The following is a 21619-nucleotide window of genomic DNA, read 5'->3' as shown; positions in this document are numbered from 1 at the left end:
ATTTAGGTTGTTCCTGTTATTCAGTGATGTATAGCAGCCACTGGAGATCAGGAGTAACATAAATCAGTCTGGAAACAGATGCACAGAGGTTATTTATGACGGGCTCAGAGTATAACAGGAGTGGAGCGCTGTCAGTGTGCTCCCCGAGCCTGTGTCGTTCGTCCAGGAGAACGTGCCATTCAGATGCCCTTCGTCCGCCGCTACAGCCTTTCAATGACCTGAAACTGGTGGAGCGCTGCCTCTTCGTGCCATAGGAGCACACGCTTTCAATCCCAGCAGGCCTGCTAGCTTCCTGAGCCTTGTAGATCGGAACATCGTCTTGTCTGGTGCTCGAGTGTTTTTTATGACTGGCAGGTATCGAGGAGTCATCTAAATTTATTCATATTGCACGGAATTTATGCCATTAAATTTCTGTATAATGTCATTGCTTTCTCCAGTGAAAGCACTTTTGTAGTGCTTCTTTAAAACTTCAGTTAGCCGTAATTGTGCTGCTGTAGGCAAGGGGATTTCGAATATGTTTGAAAGCATAAATATAAATTGCACAATGCAGTCTGGTGGAAAAATACGCCCCCTTAAGATCTTATGGTTTAACATATTGAGACGTATTTGACCTTCACCTAGTCCTTACCAAGTCCTAATACAGTAGCATGTATAACTAATTTCATTTAACAAATGACACACAAAAAGGAAGTAAGTGCACTCTTGGTTGTATCACTTCTTCAACACACCGAAGATAGTTTCTGCATTCAGAAAGCTGTTGTCTCAAACCGCAAACACAGCAGTCCAGGTCCTGATTCGAATCTTCCATGCCACATCATCCAAATGTATATAGGATTAGATTCAAATACGTGTTCTGTCCTTGCAGCTTCAGAGCTGCATTGTGGACATTGTGCGGCAGTGGGGGAAAGCATCAGTGTACTTGTGAGGCCAGAGCTTCCAAGAGTTGAGAATAAATCTGAAAAAGACCCTAAAAAGGCTCGGGTCCTCCCGAATTAGTTGTGACCAGAGTGTTTTATTCAAGTCATTTACGAGACGTAATTATTGTGCATCATTTTCCCATGAGAGTGTGCTCGGGCATGCTCAGTGGTTGTAACCACTTGCTCATAAATGTGTATGAAAGCCCATACTTGTTTGAATTTTCAAAAGAAATTTTAGCTTTTGCTGAGCAATGGTGTTACAGTGGGACTGGACTTTATTTTATTAAGATTTCCTTACTGCGTGGGTTATATAGGCCCAATAGTTGCATGTTTCCTTTAAGGGATGTAAGTACTCAGGCAGCTATATTAATGTTTAATCACGTCTTCCCCTATGTACAATATTAAGTGGCGAAAAGACTTGCGTTGTACATCATGTAACTTTACATGCTCCCGAATTGTCAGTTTGCTGTCATCAGCAAGCAGTGACTGAGCTCCCGATTCAGGAAAGGGTTTGAATTCACAGACCTACCCTGCCTGTTTTTACTTTTGTGATGGATGTGACAGATTGCATTGCCCTGCAAAATAAGGAAAGTATACCACCCATTGATTCTGCATCACAGACTGATGTGATATCGACATCACACAGTCATACTGTTAGACTTTACTTATGCAGTAACGAGCAGATCCCCGCAGTGTGATTGATTAATGATTGAATGATTCATCAATTGTGTTTTGGCAGCAAAAATCTTATTCTTCACAAATCGTTTGAAATGCACAATTCTTAAAATGATCAATGAGATCATTAATAAATGCTTTTTTTATGATTCGCTAATATTCGCATTGTTTCAATTCATGAAGTGTTCGTAGCTTTCTCTGCTAGTTACTTCATTCATTTTCTGTGGCAAACCGAGAGACATTGGAGGGATTTATAGGAAAGAGGTAAAAAAAAATTGTTTTTATGAAGTTATATTACAAATCAGTCATTAGTTTTTTAAAAACTGAAGTATTTTAATTTCACCTAGCATCTCATTATCTCTTTTTTTTGGATCAGGGTGAGGAAACTGTTTCACTTGGCTGTAGTGTGAAAGCCATGAACGGGGCCCAGGGGATCAGTGTTCTGTGTATCATTTATATTGTATATTAACCATTGGTCTCGGTCCCAGGCTCTTCAAACGCGTCAGCCTGCAGACATACAAAAAAGGCCAACAGTCCTGTGAGATACACGAGCAGTCTGCACTCCATCAAAACAGCTCACTCACACATTACAGGAAAAAAAGTAAGTTTTGATGGAGTGTTCACTGCTTGTAAAACTTCTGGACATGCTGCCTGTGGTCTCTAATGAGCACTAGTTTTCATCCTTGCTTCCCCTGATTTTATTTTATTTTTTTAAGGGAGCAGAGTATTTTTCAAACCCCCTTCATTTACGTGCAGTTTAGGCTTAACCATCAGTTGCTTTTTTAGATATTTAAATACCATTTAACACTGAAGATCTATACAGTTTGTGTTTTTTGTTCCTGGGAAAACACACGTGTAGGATACTGATGTTAAGAGTTATTCAGTATCTGTGCATAAAAGAGGCAGACTGAATTGATCAGTTGTGACAAGGGGAAATTTGTGTGTTTTCAAGTCGGTATCAAAAGCTGGGTTTTTGAAGCTGCTGAAAGCCAGCTTAATGTTGTATGGTCACGTATTAATTTCATTACCCTTGTGAAATGCCTCAATCAATCTTACTGCCTCTCTCCAATTACTATTCTCTGTAATTACTATAACATATAACTGGTATAGTTTGTCATAAAACTGGCTTTCACTTGCACAAAGAGAAGACGGCAACTCTTTACACTGTGTGGAACAGGCAGGCACTTATTTACTCAAGGCATTGTGGGAGTATGAAACAAGCTACCCAGCCATGTTTTTACTTCTTTTTGTCACTTTCTCTCATTTTTTAAGAATGCCTAATTAGATTCATTTTTGTAGTGCAACAAATCCATTTATTTCCTGCTCTTGTTAGTCTTTTAAATGATGAGCTGTGCAGCAGGAGCAGTGAAGCAGCTTCTCTTCAGGTGTCTGTGACACTAGCAGCTGAAGCAGCTGACAGCCACGCATGTGTTCAGCTTGACACCAGTGCTTGGGCTGCGATGCACAAGTGGGGCTTTGAAGGCATTTTCCCCTGCCACCTCGTAGTGCTGTCCCTCACCGCTGTGCTGTTCTGTGAAAAGCAAAATGAAAGAAACAACTTTCAGGAAATCTGTGTGATGTGTACCAGTCTATCCCTCAGAGCTTTCTCAAAAGTGGACACAGGTTTCTTTCAGGAAGAGCAAAACACACACAGCAAAGACAGCAGGTCCCTGATAGGACTGAAACTGGCAAGAAGCTCCTTTCCATTGTGAGCGTACAATTTAAATGCATTGATTTATCGAGCTCCAGGAGCATGGCGTTGCTGAGGTTATCTTAAATGGTCCCAGGTTGATCACTGTGGGAGAAACCCAAACCGAACAGAAATCGAACACTCTAGACATTCAAGACATCGGAGAATCCTCTGTTCTCATGCACTTTAAGAAAAAAAACATAGCTAGTCTGCTTCACTGTAACAGGGTTGAGGTTATTCACAATGGTAGATGAAGTATAAATAGTCATCTGTTCTGAATAAAGCTTTGTGGTTTTCTCTGTACAGCGATTTTGTGAATGGGGAAGATTGCAGTTCCCTTTTTAAGGGACTTTACACTTGCCAGTGAATGTCGGCTTTGATGTTCCTTCTTTCTGGCTTGTTTCCACTCATTTGTGAGTGAGACATAGATTACTGCTCATACAAGTAATTATAAAACATTTTAATTTTCAAAAACCACAAAGCACTGTACAGTTTCCGGGGTTCAAACCCGGCACAAGGGGAAAAAAAGAACAGGTGGTACGTCGACAAAATAAAACTGGAGGCTGATCTTAGTGTAAGAAGACCTGAATCGGCAGATCTCCGATTAAATGCTGGACCATTAGTCCTTAAGGTCCTTATGGTGGCTTGAGGATAGACCATTCAGTTGCTTATACTGTATGTAGACAGGAGATCTGTGAAAATGCAATTTAAATAAAATGTTTAACTGTGTTTTTTTTTTAGGTTTGAGTGAAATTAAACTGAATTTCATAAGCATTGAGGTATTAATATTGCAGCTCATGTTAATGCTTATGCTGTATGTAATTAGGAAGTGTAAGTTTAAATAGTACAGAAGAAGGCTGTTGGGCTGTATATAGCAGACCACTATGCTGCCTGCATAGTAAATGGGTAAGGCTGTGAAAAATGCTAATGATGTTATTTTTGTTGGAGGCTGATGTACTGGGATTGCCGTTTAGCAGAGCAAATCATACCAGTAGTTCGGAGTGTTACAAACACTCAAACATGACAGCGGGGCGGGGATGACTTCAGCCGGTCCTTTCCCTCTCCGGCCTCCCCGCATCCGCGCTCAGCCCCGGCTCCGTCCGTCTGTCTGTCTCCCCGCAGGTGCTCGGGCGGTGCTTCCTGACGGTCATGCAGGTGCACTTCCAGTTCCTGTCCCAGGCCCTCCAGAAGGTGCAGCCGGTGGCGCAGTCCTGCCTGGCGGAGGCGCTGGCCCAGGCCCAGGAGCGCCGCGCCGGCGCCCGGCCGCCCGGCACCGACGCCGGGGCCCTGTCGGAGCTGGAGGAGGCCGCCAGGTCCTGGAAAGGTGCAGCCGAGGTACGCAGGCAGGCGCCGCTATTTTTACAGGCCGCGCCGCTCGCAGCCCCCAGCGGCCCGGCTGTGTATTTTTAAGTGTGCATTCCTGCCCTGGTAGATCACGAGCTGGGAGAACTGCGGTGCTGGGTTTGTTTGCATGTTTACTTCATCTTGATTCCACTTGCGGTTTATGTCCAAGGCCCGGCCAGAAAGCAGCTGCCCAAAGTGTTAAAGAATCGGGGAATCTTGGTCACAGAAGCAGGAGTGTTGTTGATTAGGAGTGTGTGTTGCTTTTCCAGGTTTCAGCACTGAAGGTCTCTTGTTTTTTCTTGTGAGTTTACTTTTTAAAATGTGGGGCATTGGTTTCTGGGAGCCCCTTGTGTTTCAGAATGAATACCAGTATTTCTGGTTTTGATCTGTGACGTCCTTGAACAAAGGCCTTATTTTCAGCTGCAGAAATATTTAGTGTGGGATTTGTCTCAGAAGGAATTAAGTTTGGAATAAACTCCCCCCCCATCAAGGGAAAAAAGAGGCCTCTTCCAACTAACTAGCCTCAAGTGAGAGCTTGTATGTCCATTTCAGGACATTTTTAAAGGCAAACCGTTTGATCCAGACCAGAAAACAAATTCCTGTGTTTAACAGTTTAACACGTGCTGTGAGCCCTTTCATTACAATTTTGAATTACTGTGGAATTTGTTCATTTGGCCCTGATCACAATTAACACAACATCCAAGTAGTGGTAAGGTGAATTAACACTTTGGGATGCATCTTCTCGCCCTGCTTTGTGGAAGTGTTTTGTTCCGATGTGGACCAGTAAACCTTTCACCGGTGCAGAAGGGGTGTGAACAGTGCTGAATGATTAATGCGTTTGTACGACTAGCAGAGAGAAAAAGTTTATCCACTGCCTAATCGACTGAAACCGAGTTCCCAGACTGCCCTGAGCTCTGTGGGACGTAACAAGCCAGAGTGGATCTCAAACAAGGGTGAATGGTTTGTTAGTGCTGGCGTGTGGAGTGTTAGTCTGGACAGTTATCAGTCTGGATATCCTGGTGGAATGTGTAGGGGGGGCTCTCACAGCTGGAGGGCTTTCTTAGAGGTGGGCCCATTAAGTGCGACTCTAGCCCTCCTGCTGCAAGCTGGCTTAAACAGACCCCATTCTTCTCTGAACTGCAGGAGCACAGTGATGTCATGTGCCAGTACAGGCCAGGGCTCTTGCTTCATAACAGCCTCAACACTGAGCAGCACTTCATGCTCGCAGTCGTGCAATTTGCGGAGAACACGCCCCCCATTTATCAGCACCGGTCCCGCAAAGCCGTTGCTGAAATCCCGTCTCGCTTTTAAGAGTGGGAGGAAAAAAATCAAGTGTTTTTGGCCTGTTTTCATTGCGACAGGATAGGTGCCCTTGTACGGCAACAGCGTTTGAGGCACTTCATGGGGGTAAAAACAAAAACGCACAAAAGAGAAAAAAATAAAATCACAATAACTGTAACCTTGAACAGAAGCGAGTTTCTGTAGTGGAGCAAGGCAGCTGTCTTGTCGAGCGCTGTGCTCAAGCGGTCACTGGCCTGTGGAGTGGGCGAGCCAGAGGAAGATGTCCTCTGTACCATCCTCACCACACAACTGCCAAATCTTTTTTTTGGAATTTTGAAGTCCAAATCTATAAGAAACAGGAACGCAGTACACTGTCTGGTGGATATATTCATGGTTAACGCAAATGCCACCAAGAGGCAAACAGTCCAAAAATTAAGCCCGATTTCTCCTTGGGATGTTGGATCAATGGAAAGGTGTTTAACAAAATGAAAATAATTATATTGATGAAAACATGGAGAAAATGACCTGCTAAAATGAATAGATAATTTATGCATTTCCTTTTTTAATTTTATACAGGACGTAGTGTAAAAAACAAACTACTACAATGCATAATGTTACAAATGCAATGAAGTGGATGTAACACCAGGAATGCTCGATTGATTTTTTTCTTGGTCAAGTCGGATGCTGTGCTCTTCTGCGCAGTGGCTGACTGTGTGCACTCCAGTGCGATTTGCCTTTCCTGTTGCCCGGCCCTTGACGTGTTCGCGGTGTTTCGCTTTCGCTCTCTGTCCCAGGCCACGTCTCGCCTGAGGGAGAGGGGCCGAGACGGCTGCCTGGCGGGGCTTGAAGTCCAACAGCTCTTCTGCTTCCAGACCACCACCATCCCCGAGCACCAGCTGAAGGAGCTCAACATGAAGATCGACAGTGCTTTGCAGGTGGTTCCCATGGCCGGGCTCCTGATGGACTGTTGGGCTCTGGTTTCACTCACTGTGATTGAGAGAAGGAAGACGGAGAGAGAGCCTAGGCCTTGGATTTAAAGCATATGAAGCATTTCTATTTTGACTGTGATCAAGTTTCTTAAGTATTGACGATACAGCAAATTTTTTAACAAACATTTGTAAATATTTAAAGCCTTCGGGACACAGAGCTGAATTCCTAACAAGATAATTTGTAGACTAAACTGGACTGGAGACGTTGCACTGCTTAGCCTTTTGCAGATGAAGGGAACTTTCTTTGTCTTGGTTTTACAGAATTGAATGTGGTCTTTGTTTTCCCATGCAGGCGTACAAAGTAGCATTAGACAGCCTGGGGCACAGCGAGTACACCCTGAAGGGCGGCTTTCACCTCAACCCCAAAGCTGTAGAAGCAGCTTTACAGGTGTGTGATCTATTCAGTATGCTTCCTAAAAAAGATCCCGTTTCTGTGCTGCTTCTCATAAACACGCACAAGAAAACGTTCTCTCTTTAAAGCTCTGTTAATGCTGAAAGCCCCATTGTGGAGTCTGTATCTGTCGTGCTGTCGGTCTTGCCTGTGCCCGCGGTTCACGCTCCTGTTTCGCGGCTCCAGGGCTGCTGCAGCGAGGCGGAGGCGCAGCAGGTGGGCCGGGCGCAGACCGCCTCCCAGCCCCTCCAGTGCGAGCTGCCCACCATCCCTGTACAGATCGGCTCGCACTTCCTCAAGGGCGTCTCCTTCAACGAGTCCGCGGCGGAAAACCTCAAACTGAAAACGGTACGTTCCTGCCCTGCGTACCCACTCAGTGGTCCCCGTACTGTGGTACATCACAAGCCCCTGTCCCGGGTGCCCACGCTCCCCGTACTGTGGTACACTCGACTCTTATTTGATAAGCAAAAGAAAGCTGTGGGTAAAATTGGTAGAGACTGTTCCGTTTTAGCATCAGAGGCTTTCATTTAGGTAACCTGGAGCTCAGAGGGTTCTGCACACCAGTACGAGTAGTTCGCTGTATACTGGTTGAACTTTTTTGTTAAACTTGCTTTCCACATAATGTCACAAAAACCTTTGCAAACAGGTATTATAAGTGATTAAATGATGTGGAAAGAAATATACTTTTTATTAAAGGTGAATTGTTTCAAGGACTTATGTGTCCTGCTTTTTTGTTTCATAATTAGAAATGTAATTAAATATCGTTCATGATTTTTCCCCCAAAAAAGACCTTGTTTGTGTGTACCGTTTAAAACAAATCAGCAAATCAGGCTTTTCTCTAGTTTTTCGTACTTCATACTGGTCAGCCAAATTCTGATTTATAAATATTTTGGAATAGACATACATTTTTGCAGCTTGCTTTCTTTGACAAGGTGAGATTCAGCCAACTTGTGAGATACATTTCACAGTTCTGGCAGGCCTGTGTGGAGCTTTGTTTTGGTTAGTGTCTTCGTCTGCAGTTAGAAGAATTCCTGCTAATCTGATTAGTGCAGCCTGTTCACCATCAGGTCACTTTTCCCTTTGAAGTCTGGACATCGCTCCATGAACGAAAACAACCTCCCACCCCACCCCAGGAAAAAAACGTTGAAATAACTTCAGGCAAACCAATTATGAAAGAGCACAATGGATTATAATATTTCAAAACAAGCAGGCCCCATGAGCTACACCGAGGGACACTGCGTCCTTTCATCCCGCTCACGTGAAATGGGATAGCCGGAGAAAGAGATTAATTACCGGGCATTTCGCAAGGAGGCCAGGCTTCTCCTGGTCGCCACGCATGTCGGGGGCTGTGGTTTTGCTCTGAGACGTCGCAGCTGTGATGTTTGTTTTCTCTGTCCTCCTCCTCAGCAAACGATGCTGCAGCTGATTAAAGAGGCAGCTGGGCAGAACGGAGTGGCCCCCCGAGACGACTCCCCCGTCACCGAAGTCCTCAACCAGGTGTGCCCCTCCAGCTGGAGAGGGGCCTGCAAGACTGCTGTGCAGCTGCTGTTCGGGCAGGCGGGGCTGGTGAGTCCAGCTCAGGGGGCCGATCGGTCCAGAGGAGGACCAGCGTGGTGCCTGGGGAGACGGGCCTCTTGGCATAGAGATGAGGTTTTAAATCACACGCGTTTCTTAGACCAAGGTTTAGTCCTTCCTCCCATCCGAAGACTGTGGGTGGTGCGTTATGGAACTTATTTTGATATTATTTGAAATATTTAAAGAAATGTATTATTTCTTTGTTACAGTCAAGTGTTGCACAAAAAGGAGCTCCTGTGTGTGATTGCTGGTATTGGTAAATGTTACGGGAACACATCAAACTTGTAACATGCCGTTTTTACACCGTTCTGAAATGTTTCTGGTTTTTATGAACACACGGTACTCTGCCATTTGTATGATCATAAAGGTGAATTGTTTGGGGTTGTCACTATCCGTCAGTATGTCATCAGGATGGCTGCACAGTTCAGATTGTGCGTTATAATTGTTTTTAGACGCCTGCCGGGTGTGCGTTGCTTGCTAGAACAGGCTCTGGCTGCTCTGCAACCCTGTACTGGATCAAGCTGTTAGAAAGTGATGAATGGATTAATTGTTTTTAGAAATGTGACAGTCCAGGGGTGTATTGGTTAAGACTCTAGCCTCCAGACTGGTGAATTGCTGAATTTTATAGCCTTGAGTAAGGTAACTCACTCAAATTCCTCTGGGAACTACTCTGCATTTATAGAGCATAAATAGGGTCTTATATCATGCAATAAATGCAATAAAAAATTATTTCTCAACGAAGCCTCCCTGACGAGGCTCAGTTAGAAATGGGCAGTGTTTGATTCATGGTATTTCTCCATGAGCACAAACCCAATCTCTGGTACAGAGGATGCACCTGTGCCATACAGAAAAACAATGGCCTACTTTCCTGTTGGACAGGAAGCCCTTTTCAAATCACTGACCTGGGTGTGTTTAGTCTGTTCTGGGTCTTGGCCACTGCTTCTGTGGAGAGGAGGGGGAGGGTATCTCTACAGCTCATTTAACACTGGCTTTTAGGTGTCCCCCTACGGAATTAAAATGGAAGGAGCAAACAGTTTATCAAGATTATCTTATAGGCTGAAAGGAACAGAACTTGCGTGTTTGTCTTCAGTGGTTAGTCTTTTCCCATGGATATTACGATTGGATTATCACCCATGTCTCCCATTTTGCTATTAGTGTACATGCAAGTACAAATATTTATGTTCATGATGAAAATTGTAATTATTTTCACACCAATGTAACCCATTCCCAGTAATGAAAAGTACAGTGTTGGATATCATCAAGCTAAGTGTAAGATGTACGTTCAAAGTTCCATATTATTCCCGGTAACTTTCTGTGTTTTATTTCTAAGGAAAAAAGTGTGAAATATGTTCTTTAATATGTAGTTTTCTGATGCTGCTTCACTGATATGTGCTATTTAATTCCTGCAGCAGGGGCCAGAACAGCTCAAAACCAGCCCTTGTGTTAGACTGCGCGTGACAAATTCAGTATTTGGTTTCAGACAAAGAGACCGTATTCCCAGAATATAGTTTCAAGGGATTCCATTGCTGTTTCAGGGTTAGTCTCTGGCTGCAAAGGGCACTGATAGACACAAATAAACTGACTTCCTGTTAGTCATCAGAGGAAGCCAGCCCTGAGTGAGTCAGTGTCTTGTGTCCTTGCAGCCACTCTGCTGCTCTGTGTTCCTGGTAGAAGAGTTTCCACCCTGGGTCTCAGCGAGGCCATGCTCCATAAATCCATAAATACCACTGCTCTGCCAAGATTGCAGTACCAACAAGCTCAAAATGGACAAAATGAATTGCTTGGTTTTGCTTTGAAAAATGCACCCTAACCCTGCCATCATAAAAAAGTTATGAACATTCAGAGTTTGTTGGATCTCTTCAAGCACATGTATTAAGGCAGCTATGTGCCAATACACATTACACAGGACGTATTGGATATGTATTATGTATTACAATGCACAACAGTAAGCATTGGAACAGTTAAGTGCAGGCTTGTGTACCATGTGCTTCTGCCCGTATGAGCCACTCACAGTGAACAAGTGTAGCGCCCCCTGGTGTGTGCTTTGTGTTTAGTCCTCTTTGTACAGACACTACATTTTATTGCCCCTTGGTGCATATTTCTCCTCGATTGCGCAACAGCTCTCCTACGTTCCCCGTTTGTGCTAGAGTTTTTAAGTGTTTTGTGAAGTAGTTTATTTTTTGTTGTGATTTGTCATCAGCTTTACCAAAAAAAAAAACACTGCTGAGATGTCTGACCCACTTCCTTTGCAACTTGTGCTGTTGACAGGTGGTGGTGGACACTGCTCAGATTGAGAACAAAGAGGCCTACGCCCCTCAGATCACCCTGGAGGGATCTAGAATTGTGGTTCAAGTGCCATCAACATGGTAGGAGCTATTTCTTTACCACTTTCTAGACGAATCTTTCCGGATCCAGGCAGCCAAGCGAGGCTGGGCCTGGCCGGTCCTGGGGTGGGAGACCTCCAGAGGAACATCAGGCTGCTGCTGCATGTGGTGTTGGTGGAGCTCTCCCCTCCAGACCAGAGTTTCCAAACCAGAGTGAAGTGATATTGATTTGAAGCAGGTTTAATTTTATAATTCATCCACAGACGCATAAAATGTACACCTCTAATTAGTTCACTGTTAACACTTTAAATGAAGTTTAAACTTTTGGTCAGACCGTGGAGACAATTAGCAGCTGTCAAAGTTGGCTTGAGCAAAAAAATGACTTTTACAAGCAGGGTATGAAATTTCAGGCAGAGGTGCAGACTTCACTAGCTGCTTGTTCAAGATTGAGGTCCATGTTCGGAGATGTAGGTGCGACATGTCTTTGGCTGCACACTGTGGAGTGGTGACTCTAGCGGAGCTGTGATGGTGTCTGCAGGTGTCTGAAGGAGGATCCGGCCACGATGTCTCTGCTGCAGCGCAGTCTGGACCCAGAGAAAACCCTGGGCCTAGTGGATGTGCTCTACACTGCTGTCTTTGACCTCAGCAGGTGGAAGGAACACAGGTAAGGGAGAGAGAGTTACAATTCGATACCATTAAAGATAGGCCTTTAAAGCAAGTGATCGTTAAAAGTTGCAGTGATTGTTAAAGACAGGGCGCACACACCCACACCAGGCCCGGTTTTCTCAGAAGCCAAATAACGGTGCCAGTATGTCTCTGGTGTTTCCTGCCAGAGCAGCTGGAGGAAACGTGGACATGAGGGGACCACACTCCATGCAGAGAGCACCCCAGGCCTGGATCTGAACCCAGGGCCCCAGCGCTATGAGGCTGCAGTGCTAACCATGGCCCCCCTTGCCCCCCTTGAGGGGTGCTTTGTTTTGATTAATGGATTAATTTTTTACCACATTGTTGCATTTCAGGTAGATGATAAAACGTTTTGCCAGGCACATTGTGTGTGTGTGTACATGTATACAAGGTTTCTCCAAAAACTGGATAGATCTGTTCTGCTGGCATGTTGATACAAGGCTGTGTTTCCGGCCTCCCCGCCGCAGGGAGCAGGTCCTGCCCACCATCCAGATCCAGCTGCAGCGGGAGAGCTCGGACTTCGGGCCCCCGGTGGACCTGCCAGCGGGAAACGGACCCAAGTCCTCGGGGGGGCTCCCGAAGACCATCTCCAGGCTGACCTCCAGGTTCACCAAGAAGACCTCCTCCAGCAGCGGCAGCGGGGGCAGCTTCTCCATTCCCACCACCCCCTCCCGGAACATCTTCTCCGGCGGCGGCGCCGAGGACAAGGCCAAGAGCCCCGCCGGCGCCGACGCCAGGCTCCAGAGCGTCCTCCACATGGGCAGCTTCCCCCGCGCCCAGGAGCCCGGGCAGCCCCCGCAGGGCATGGCCGGCCCGCTGCCCAACGGGTACCCGCCGGAGGAGAAGGGCATGAACCTGCCCACGGACCAGGAGATGCAGGACGTCATCGACTTTCTCTCAGGTTTCAACATGGGCAAGTCCCAGCAGGCCTCGCCCCTCGTCAAGAGGAGGAACTCCGTGGCGACCCCCGGCGTGGCCGAGCAGAAGCCGCCCGCTGGCGCCCCGCCGGCCTCGCAGGCGGGCTCGCAGGGGGCCCTGCAGCCCCCCGGCCCCCCCCAGGTCCTGCCGAAGCCCCAGCAGCAGGCGCTGCAGTTTTATCAGCACCTCCTGCAGCCCATCAGCCCGCAGCAGCAGCAGCAGCAGCAGCAGCAGCAGGCCTCGCCCCCCCAGCAGCAGCAGCAGCAGCAGCAGCAGCGCGTGCCCCCGAAGTGGCTCGGCACGTCCTCCCAGCACCCCCCCCAGCCGCCCGCGGCGGGGCTGTCCCCGATCGGGCAGATCGGACAGTGGGGCGCCCCGGGGCTCCCCGACCTCAGCTCGGACTTGTACAGCCTGGGGCTGGTCAGCACCTACATGGACAGCGTCGTGTCCGAAATGCTGGGGCAGAAGCCCCAGGGCCCCCGGAACAACACCTGGCCGAACCGGGATCAGAACGAGGGAGTGTTCGGAGTCCTGGGGGACATTCTTCCATTTGATCCAGCAGGTGGGTAGGAGCTCATCTCGGCAGTCCCAGCTGGTGTCCGCTTTCTTCGTTCATGCATTCGGCCAGTGAATTTCTGGTGTGGTATCCCAGTGGGGGTACACTGCAATACAGACATCCTTATTGGTGGAAATCCCTCTTACAGATATGGGGTCTGAACCTTCAGACACCGACTCTTTTAGCTCAGCAGTAATGGCCACGTCTTTAGTTCAGATCACAGAAGTAAAAGCCATGAGGGCAGGACTCTCCAGGGATCCTCTGGATCCTGCAGATCCTGGCGCAAGCTGTACTGTCAAAGCTGTGTCAGCACTGGACTGCGCCTTTCCTGACTGATGTAACAACTGGCGTGGAAAAAAGTCTTTATTATACCTCCGGTGGATAGTTTCCTCTTGCCTGAAAAAAAAAAACACACACTAATAAGGATTATTTTTTTGTTCTTTCTGTGAGGTAGATACTCAAGCGCCTTTATCTGTAGTGGGTACTGTTACTGTACAGCACTGGCCTGGGAAAAGGGAAAATATGTGTTCATATATATATATGGACATTTAGGACATTTATTGCAGTGGGGTGAGGTTAGTGAGCCAGGGCTGTCTCTGCAACATAGAGTCCCCTGTGGCCTTCCAATACCGGTCACAACAAACACTTCTGACTGCTCCAAAGTGGGCAAGATTATAACAGATTATAGTCAATCCTAAATTTGTAGATAGGAGAAATAAAAATGTCAAAACTGTTTAAATCAAGGAAATAACATGACATGAAGCACATGGCTCTGTATTTCTGCTCACAGGCAGAACCGGAGTAGCTGTGATTACAGTATTGAACAGCAGCTCCACAATTAGAAGGCATACCGGGGAATTAATTAGGTCATTCAAAATTGAACATTAACAGCTCAGAGGTCAATAGTAAATTAGATTTTTATGGAGGGTCCAAGGCATTATTTGACCTTTTGAAATTGCACTGACCTCCTGAACTGTCAGCTCAAGCTTCGAGAAACTACAGCTTCACAGAGGGTAGCTGGCATGTAAGAGGAGCTTAAGGTCAGTCTGTTTCTGGGCAGGAATGCACTGCTTATTATTAGATATGCATCCTATGGCTATTTAAACACAAACTGGACAGTCTGCGGACAAACTAGATAGGTTAGCCTTTCCTTCTAGTGAACGCTGTCTGACTGGAGTCTCTGGATTGATACTCAGCTGCATTTTTCCTCATGCTGTTACTTTGACTGTGAGCAGCTTGCTTTGAGTCTGGTGAGCCCAGTGTGTGTCTGCTTGCAGATACTAGAGAGGTAGGAGCAGGGAGCTGCATCAGCAGGCAGAGGAACACAAGAGTTTAATACCATCCTGTAGAGTAGACAGAAAAAAAATCAACTTTCTGCTGTTCAGCCTCTTCAGGTGCCACCTTTTTTTTTTCAGTGCAGAATTAGGCTCTGCTTCTTCTTGGCATATGGTGTGTGTATCAGAAAACGCTTTGGTGGTGTTTTCAAGTTTATTTCGACACTGCCTGGTCAGCAGTGTGTTTTCACTCTGTTCTTGCAGGCGGATTCAGGTCCATTTTACACTGTCCATTTCTTCCACACTATCAGCACGAGCCATTGCCTGCAGCTGACTGCTGGCTATGGTGCACTTTGTGCTACACTAGCCAGCTGGGCTTAAAAGATTCCACAGCAGGGCTGATTGCAGTGGGAAGAGCTGAGCCTGGTAGAAACGGTGGGTTTCTTTCTCCGCCCGCAGTTGGCTCTGACCCGGAGTTCGCGCGTTACGTGGCTGGGGTCAGCCAGGCTATGCAACAGAAGAGGCAAGCGCAGCTCGTCCGGCAGCCTGGCAGCACCCGGAGCAACTGGCCGATCTCCGATGAGCCTCACAGGGGCGGGACCTGGCCCCACCCCGAGTACTACACCGAGGGGTAGGCCCGACGCCGGCACTGCTCGACGCGTCTTGTGCACCAGTGTGTTCTTTGTCTGATTCTGTGTGGAAAATGGCGGATTGTCAAAGAAAACAATATATTTGTTCTGCCCAAAAGAGATAAAGAGCCCCCACTATTGTCACCCCCTCTTCGGTAGGGAGTGTTTGTCCACCCCGCTCCCTGAACGGCCCCTGCAGGTTTCAGGGCTCAAGCGCCATCTTCTGGGCAGAAGGCGTTATTATTGTTTAATTACTGAGAGAAGAGAAGGGGGTGGGGTTCTCTAAAGAGCCTATTCTGTTTCACCGAATTCTGAGATGTTGCTGTTCTGCAGCCAGCATGACGTGGGTGAGTAGGGCTTAGAATAATCTTCAAAGGAACAAGTAATAGGTTTATTCCATGCTGGAAAAAAAAGAAGAAAGAAAACACAGGGTTTCGGCCGTGGAGCCTTCTTCAGGTGTATTCGAATAATCTTGTCCAGTACGGAGCGTCCTGGCGGTGACCCGTGTGTGTTCGAGTGTGTCCGTCAAGCGGTGTGGCTCACTGGACTGAGAGTGCTGTGTTGCGTTCCGAACAGAGACGCGATAAACAGCAGCTGGTCGGCGAATCAGGGGGACTCCGCCAGCTCCAGCGACGAGGCCTCCTCTGCCAATGGGGACAGCCTGTTCTCCATGTTCTCTGGGCCGGACCTCGTGGCAGCTGTCAAGCAGAGGAGGTACGAGTACAGAGCAGGGCTCTTTCTAGAAGAAGCACAGCCTTAATGCAGTCTTGCCATGCCTTTTTATCTGGTTAGGCAGGAATTCTGTAAGTAGTAGTTTCTTTTTGTTTTCTATGAAATGTTCGAGTGTTTTAGGGATTTCCAGAAGTGCGTTAAAATCAGTTTCTGGTGCTTGTGCTTTTGACTGTGTGCCAGTGAGACTGTTCTTCAGTCACTGCCCAAGCTCTTCTGCTCTCAGTCTCTTCGTTCGGTCTTACAAGTGAAAACGTCTGTAAGGAATGCTCCCATTTTTGATACATTTACCATTTAGAGATGTAGGAATATTTGACTGTTTTTGATGCCGGCCCTACAGTTTTTTAAAAATAATATCTAGGAAAAAGCAGATGTTGCATAATATTGAGAATACATAGTTAACCTTAAAGTTATGTTTTAACTATCGGTTTGTTTGTTTTGCATTAGGGTGTTTTGTCATTTTTTAAAAATTAGTTAAATCCAATAGGTGCCCTGCGATGGACTAGCGTCCCATCCGGGATGTAACCTGCCTTTGCCCGTTGCTTGCCGGGAGAGTCTCCAGCTCCCCATGACCCTGACCTGGAAGAAGTGTTCAGAAAGTGAATAAATGAAAGAATGAAACTAAAAGGCAGAAGACCTAATATTCAGCTATTTTAGCCTTTATCAAACACAGTTGGCCATCTTTATTAGAGCCTGACCTCTAGGAGAAGTTATCTAAGCGTGAGTTGCAAGAAGGGTTTGTCTGAATGGTGTCCCTGTGTCCTACAGGAAGCACAGCAGTGGAGAGCAGGAGGTGTGCACGCTGCCCTCCCCGCCCCTCCATCACGCTGGCGAAGACAGCAGTCAGGTGCGAAGGCTCACCTCCTGCAGCTAACACCAAACCACATGTCTCTCTTAGAATACAGGCTAATGAATGTCTCAGCATCTTAAAAAAAAACATCAGTTTCTATTGATGAAATTTAATCTTACATCAGAAATGATTTTTACTTTTAAAAGATTAGTGAAACAGATTGAAGGTAAGCGTGATCCAAATTCACATTTAAACCTCAGTGCATTTGATTTAAGACTCATCTCGGACATTATCAGGGGTGAGCTCTGATGCTGCAGGTCTGCCACATGTTTTGAAATTCCCAGCTCTGTGGGAGAACGAGCACAGCGCAAGTGACTGTCAGCATCAGGCCTGCTGCGCTGCTTCTTTTTCATCATCGAAAGTGCAGAAACTCCAGCCTGAACACAGCCTGCGGGTTTCAAACGAGCGGTTTATAAAGAGCTCTCGCTGCCGCCTGTTGGATCCTTTCCTGCCCCACTGATCTAGAACTCGGCGATGTCGTGCTCCTGCTTACCGCCGTCCGCCCTCAGCCCCCGTCCGTTTCCGGTGGTGTGCCCGTGTCTGTAGCGTTAATCCTGCGTTTGTCTCTCTTCACCAGGACTGTAAAACAAAAACCTGGCCGCCCAAGGCCCCCTGGCAGCACTCGTCGCCTCACGCCAGCGCGCTGCCCGGCCAGAGCGCGGCGCTGTACCAGATGGCCATCCCCGCCAGCCAGTGGGGCGAGTCTGTGACCATGCTGCAGTCTCCGGTGTGGTCCACCGCCGGCGACTGCCCCGCCCCCTCCGCCATCTCCCCCGGCTTCCCCTACGCCCAGCCGCCGCCGCCGCCAGCCTCCCAGCACAAACCTGGGAGTAAGGGCTTCAAATCCTTCCCCCTCAAGCACGAGCGCAGGCCCTCCTACCTGCACCAGTACTGAGCTCTGGTCACCAAGCTGTCCCCAGCGTGGGAGGTCCTGTCCTGTCCGGGTCCCGTTTCCCTTGTTTTCACGACCTGTAGCTGTGTCTGTCCTGTCTGTCCTGTCTGTCCTGTCTGTCCTGTCTGTCCTGTCTGTCCTGTCTGTCCTGTCTGTCCTGTCTGTCCTGTCTGTCCTGTCTGTCCTGTCTGTCCTGTCTGTCCTGTCTGTCCTGTCTGTCCGTCAGAGGAGTAGCTGTGTTCCAGCTCCACCTCAGGAGCCCCTTGGTCAGTGGTGCTGCTTTGAATCTCAGACCCAGCTGGGCTGGTTATGTCTGGGTGAGCATGACATCAGAAAACCTTTATTAGTCCTGGATGATGGCAGCTTTGGGTGAAATAACCCTGCAGCTGAGCACGAGTTATTCTAAAATCCCGAGCTATCATGTGGACTAGATAAAGTACCAAGGTGAAAATGTGTGTTGTTCTGTGTGTTGGGACAGTTGTAATGTTAATACAATATGGTTTACAAGTCGGCAAAAAGAAAAACGTGAGCTTACATGTCTTTTTTTGTGTACTAATGTGATGAAATGTTTATGCCCTGATGGAGTAGGGTGAGATATTGCTCTTTTGGGCCGCGGGAAACAGCGACGTACAGAACGGGGCAGGGGACTCGTCAGCCGCCGTGGCGGGAGACGGGAAGCAGAGGTGGGCTGCTGTTGTCTCCGCTGGCCCAGCGTAGCGCCTCCGGAGAGAATCCCGCAGGAATCAGCCTGGAGAAGTGTACATAGGCTTGTGTACAAGGTCCCAGGCCTTTCCCTAGCGCTAGGCAGGCTGCGGCCATTAGTTTAGTTGCCTCGTGCTTTCATCCAAAACCCGAAAGATGTCTTTGAACTTGCTTTTTTAAACCAGCTGCAGCGTAGGGGACGATTTCAACCCTTAAGATCTATCTTTCCATTTCAGAAACATGCATTTTAAAATCACGTTTTGTTAGTTTCACGGTAAGCCGTGCACGATCCACATAAATGCAACTAATCTAATGGTCGCATGTTTGCTTAATTAACGTATATGTGCTTTTTTTTTTCCCTGAGAATTAAATAGCCTGTGGCATGAACATTATGCATTTAATTAGAAGCGCTCATCCATTTTGCAACTACAGCTGAAGGTATATAACAGTAAAGATAAGGGAGGGGGATTCACTTAACTCCACAACCTTCAAGTTGTACTTTATAATAAAACGTGGCTAATAAGCTATAACTGCCAAAACATTTTAAAGGGGCTCACGATCTGAGAACTAGACGGCTTTCAGCTACTGTTCCATAGCTTGTAATTTACTCATGTTAATAATTTACTTCCATTTTTATTAAAGAGGCTTTGAGCGGGCTCAGCAGAAATATAATACTCGTTTGCAGGTGTGTAATTTGAAAGAGATACACTACTTTTTTTCAGCAACTGACAAATGTAGTTTAATAGTAGTAACTATGTGCCATGGTTTATAGTCTCAGTTGTGGAATATTCTTTTCCAACCAAAGCGTTGTTCAAGAGATGAATGGTGCTTCAGATTTAAAAAAAATAATGATAGAAATAATTACTGTGTATAGTTAACCTGCCCCACTGTATATTAAGCTTGAAAAAAGTCTTTATATGGTTGAATATTTAAGTTTTGTTTTCAATTGGCTGGTTTGTTCTGAAAGACAATACAACTCTAAAATAAATAGATCTTAACATATGTTCATTTAAATAATATTTTTCTTGTACAAAATTTGACAGTATTAATCTTATTTTTGTATTTTCTTAAATAGTTATACCATTACTGTACATGTTTAATATTAGTAAAAGAGGCATATTGAATAACTTTTTTTTCATTAAGATTGTGAGAAGCACATGTTACTTTTTTTCCTCTAACTACATCATTTATCTAAGGGTTACCAAATATGCCATTATAAACACTAAAACTTCTATAAGATCAGGGTGTTTTGGACCCATATTTGTTGGTTTATATGGTAATTGGGCTGTTTAAATGCCCAGAATGTTAACTTTTTTGTGATGTTTGCGGATGCCAATGTTGCCTGTATTTAAGACACCATGTTTTTTGAAAACTAACATACTTACCATGTTTACAGAGGAATTGTTTGCTGTATATAAACCTTTTTATAGTTACGTGCTTTGCACAATCAAAATAGGGTTTGTTGCTTTTTGTCTGTGTAAGATATCCCAAACTATTGCAGCTTTTTTAAATATATATATAATAAAGACCTTGAACTGTAACTATTAAAGAGTTTCTCAGCCATGTCAAATGGTTTACCAGTTGCTACAACAAAATCAAAGTGAAACCTTCATGAAAATAAACCGTTGGCTACAGTTACTTTTTTATTCAACGTCTTTCCAAGTGTTCCCAGCATTGAAATCAATTTGAAATCAGACCCAAAGGTAGGACATTAGTTGGTTTTGTTTGGTGGGAGATGCCTCAAAAGGAAGCTTCTTTCCCCATTTTAAAAGTACTCATGAGCAGAAAATCAGCCAGCACCAGGATTCAAGCAAGATTCCTGCTTTACATGTGGAGCTTTGAGCAAATTAAGTTGTGTGGTGGCGTTCCAAAGTAACTGAAATTTGGGTAATGCACTGACTGATTATTTAGTGGAATTCTGACCAAGTACAGTCCCAGAATACCGTAGTGGTCTAGTTTGAAGCTTTTAAACTTTCTGCCTTTGAGGCGTTCAGTCATAATCTCCCACAGATGGTAGCTTCACACCATAGTAGCAGAGAATCTTCTTTTTATAGCTCCAGGAAACTTATGCCACTTGTCTGTAACCTTGCATTGGTAAGACAGTCTTTTATGTTTTGTTGTTGTCTGCAATCAGTGGTTAGCAAGATCGTGTTAAACATGAATGATTTATGCCAGTAACTGCTTCGCTTTATCAGTTCAGAGTTCAGTTGAAATAGAGCTTTTCAGGACCAGGCCTTGAGACTTCTAAGTTCTAGGTTACAGTCAAGTAGTCCTGGATGCACAAGTGAAGCTTATATAGATTGCTTGGCAAAACTGGTAACCTTAAGCCGATGGATTTCTGACTCTTGAACATGGAGTTTAAATGTGTTATGGTAAACTCTGGTTAACCTGCACAACAAACAGCGATGACAGTGGCCTTCATAATATTTGGCTTGCAGAACACCTGCCTTAAATATTGAGATTTCTCCTCTCACCTTGAGGAAAACAAAAGATGTCTGGGAAACATGGAATTATCGCAACTGTGAACCAACTCGCAGTCCATGTGCTCGTCCTTCCACGATTAATACCTGTCCCTTTTTTAAGCGGTCCGCAACTGTTGTGTAAAGGAGTGTAAATGTTCTCGGTCGGTTCCTCAGCGGGTGATTAGCTATGGACACTGCCCTCGGGGACAAGAGTAGTGCAATAGGCAAAGGCATTGGAGGTGATTATTCTCATCACATGCTAAACCCAGTGGGACGAACTTAAACCATTTCCACGACTTGTTATTGTAGGTGCTGTAAGTGTGTTTTACTTCCAAACCCTTTTTGATGCTGGTAGGTTCTCAGTTTGTCTTCAGCTCTCCTGTTTCACTTGCTGTGACAAGTGTCACTATGAACGTTCCTTTGCTGAAACTGCCAAGTGCTGATGGTTTGTACTATCACTCCGGCTCACGTGACCTACTGTAGGCGCATTAGCTTCATGTGGGCAGTACAATGTTTTTTGAAACTGGAATTGTACATTTTGTATTTTACCTTTTAAAAGCTTCTGTAAGTAAAAAAAAAACAACAACAACTTTGCTTTATTAAAGATGTACATTTAACAATAAAGCTTTGAAATGTTTAATTCTGCACTGCAGTCGCACTGTAAAGCTGAATAACTCTATGGGTTACTTATAACATTAATAGGGGTCATTTTTTTTTACCCATTTCTTTAACTTTTT

The 21619-nt window shown here is 45.8% G+C and overlaps 1 protein-coding gene and 2 long non-coding RNA genes across 10 annotated transcripts in view; 1 reads left to right on the top strand and 2 right to left on the bottom strand.

Moving 5' to 3' along the window:
• garre1 (granule associated Rac and RHOG effector 1) overlaps positions 1 to 21506 on the top strand; it is a 45615-nt gene extending 24109 nt beyond the window's left edge. For all 8 annotated transcript variants that reach the window (XM_088613860.1, XM_088613859.1, XM_088613863.1 and 5 more), the window contains exons 3-14: positions 4405 to 4617; positions 6702 to 6842; positions 7189 to 7284; positions 7474 to 7635; positions 8695 to 8853; positions 11131 to 11228; positions 11725 to 11850; positions 12338 to 13350; positions 15078 to 15249; positions 15824 to 15961; positions 16745 to 16823; positions 17404 to 21506. In XM_088613860.1, the coding sequence (XP_088469986.1) occupies positions 4405 to 4617; positions 6702 to 6842; positions 7189 to 7284; positions 7474 to 7635; positions 8695 to 8853; positions 11131 to 11228; positions 11725 to 11850; positions 12338 to 13350; positions 15078 to 15249; positions 15824 to 15961; positions 16745 to 16823; positions 17404 to 17721 (2715 nt within the window). In that variant the 3' untranslated portion in view covers positions 17722 to 21506. The remainder of the gene's footprint in view (positions 1 to 4404; positions 4618 to 6701; positions 6843 to 7188; positions 7285 to 7473; positions 7636 to 8694; positions 8854 to 11130; positions 11229 to 11724; positions 11851 to 12337; positions 13351 to 15077; positions 15250 to 15823; positions 15962 to 16744; positions 16824 to 17403) is intronic.
• On the bottom strand, positions 2883 to 4409 carry LOC148644269 (uncharacterized). Its single transcript, XR_015928678.1, has 2 exons — positions 4272 to 4409; positions 2883 to 3123 (listed from the first exon to the last, which is right to left on the bottom strand). It is a non-coding gene; the product is annotated as an uncharacterized LOC148644269 (long non-coding RNA).
• LOC148644268 (uncharacterized) lies at positions 6450 to 8700 on the bottom strand. Its single transcript, XR_015928679.1, has 2 exons — positions 8581 to 8700; positions 6450 to 6894 (listed from the first exon to the last, which is right to left on the bottom strand). It is a non-coding gene; the product is annotated as an uncharacterized LOC148644268 (long non-coding RNA).
• Positions 21507 to 21619: the final 113 nt, after the last annotated feature.

Source organism: Lepisosteus platostomus, chromosome 20 (genome assembly GCF_059453375.1).
Source record: "Lepisosteus platostomus isolate fLepPlt1 chromosome 20, fLepPlt1.hap1, whole genome shotgun sequence".
NCBI lineage: Eukaryota > Metazoa > Chordata > Actinopteri > Semionotiformes > Lepisosteidae > Lepisosteus > Lepisosteus platostomus.
This window is presented reverse-complemented; position numbering and strand designations above follow the sequence as displayed.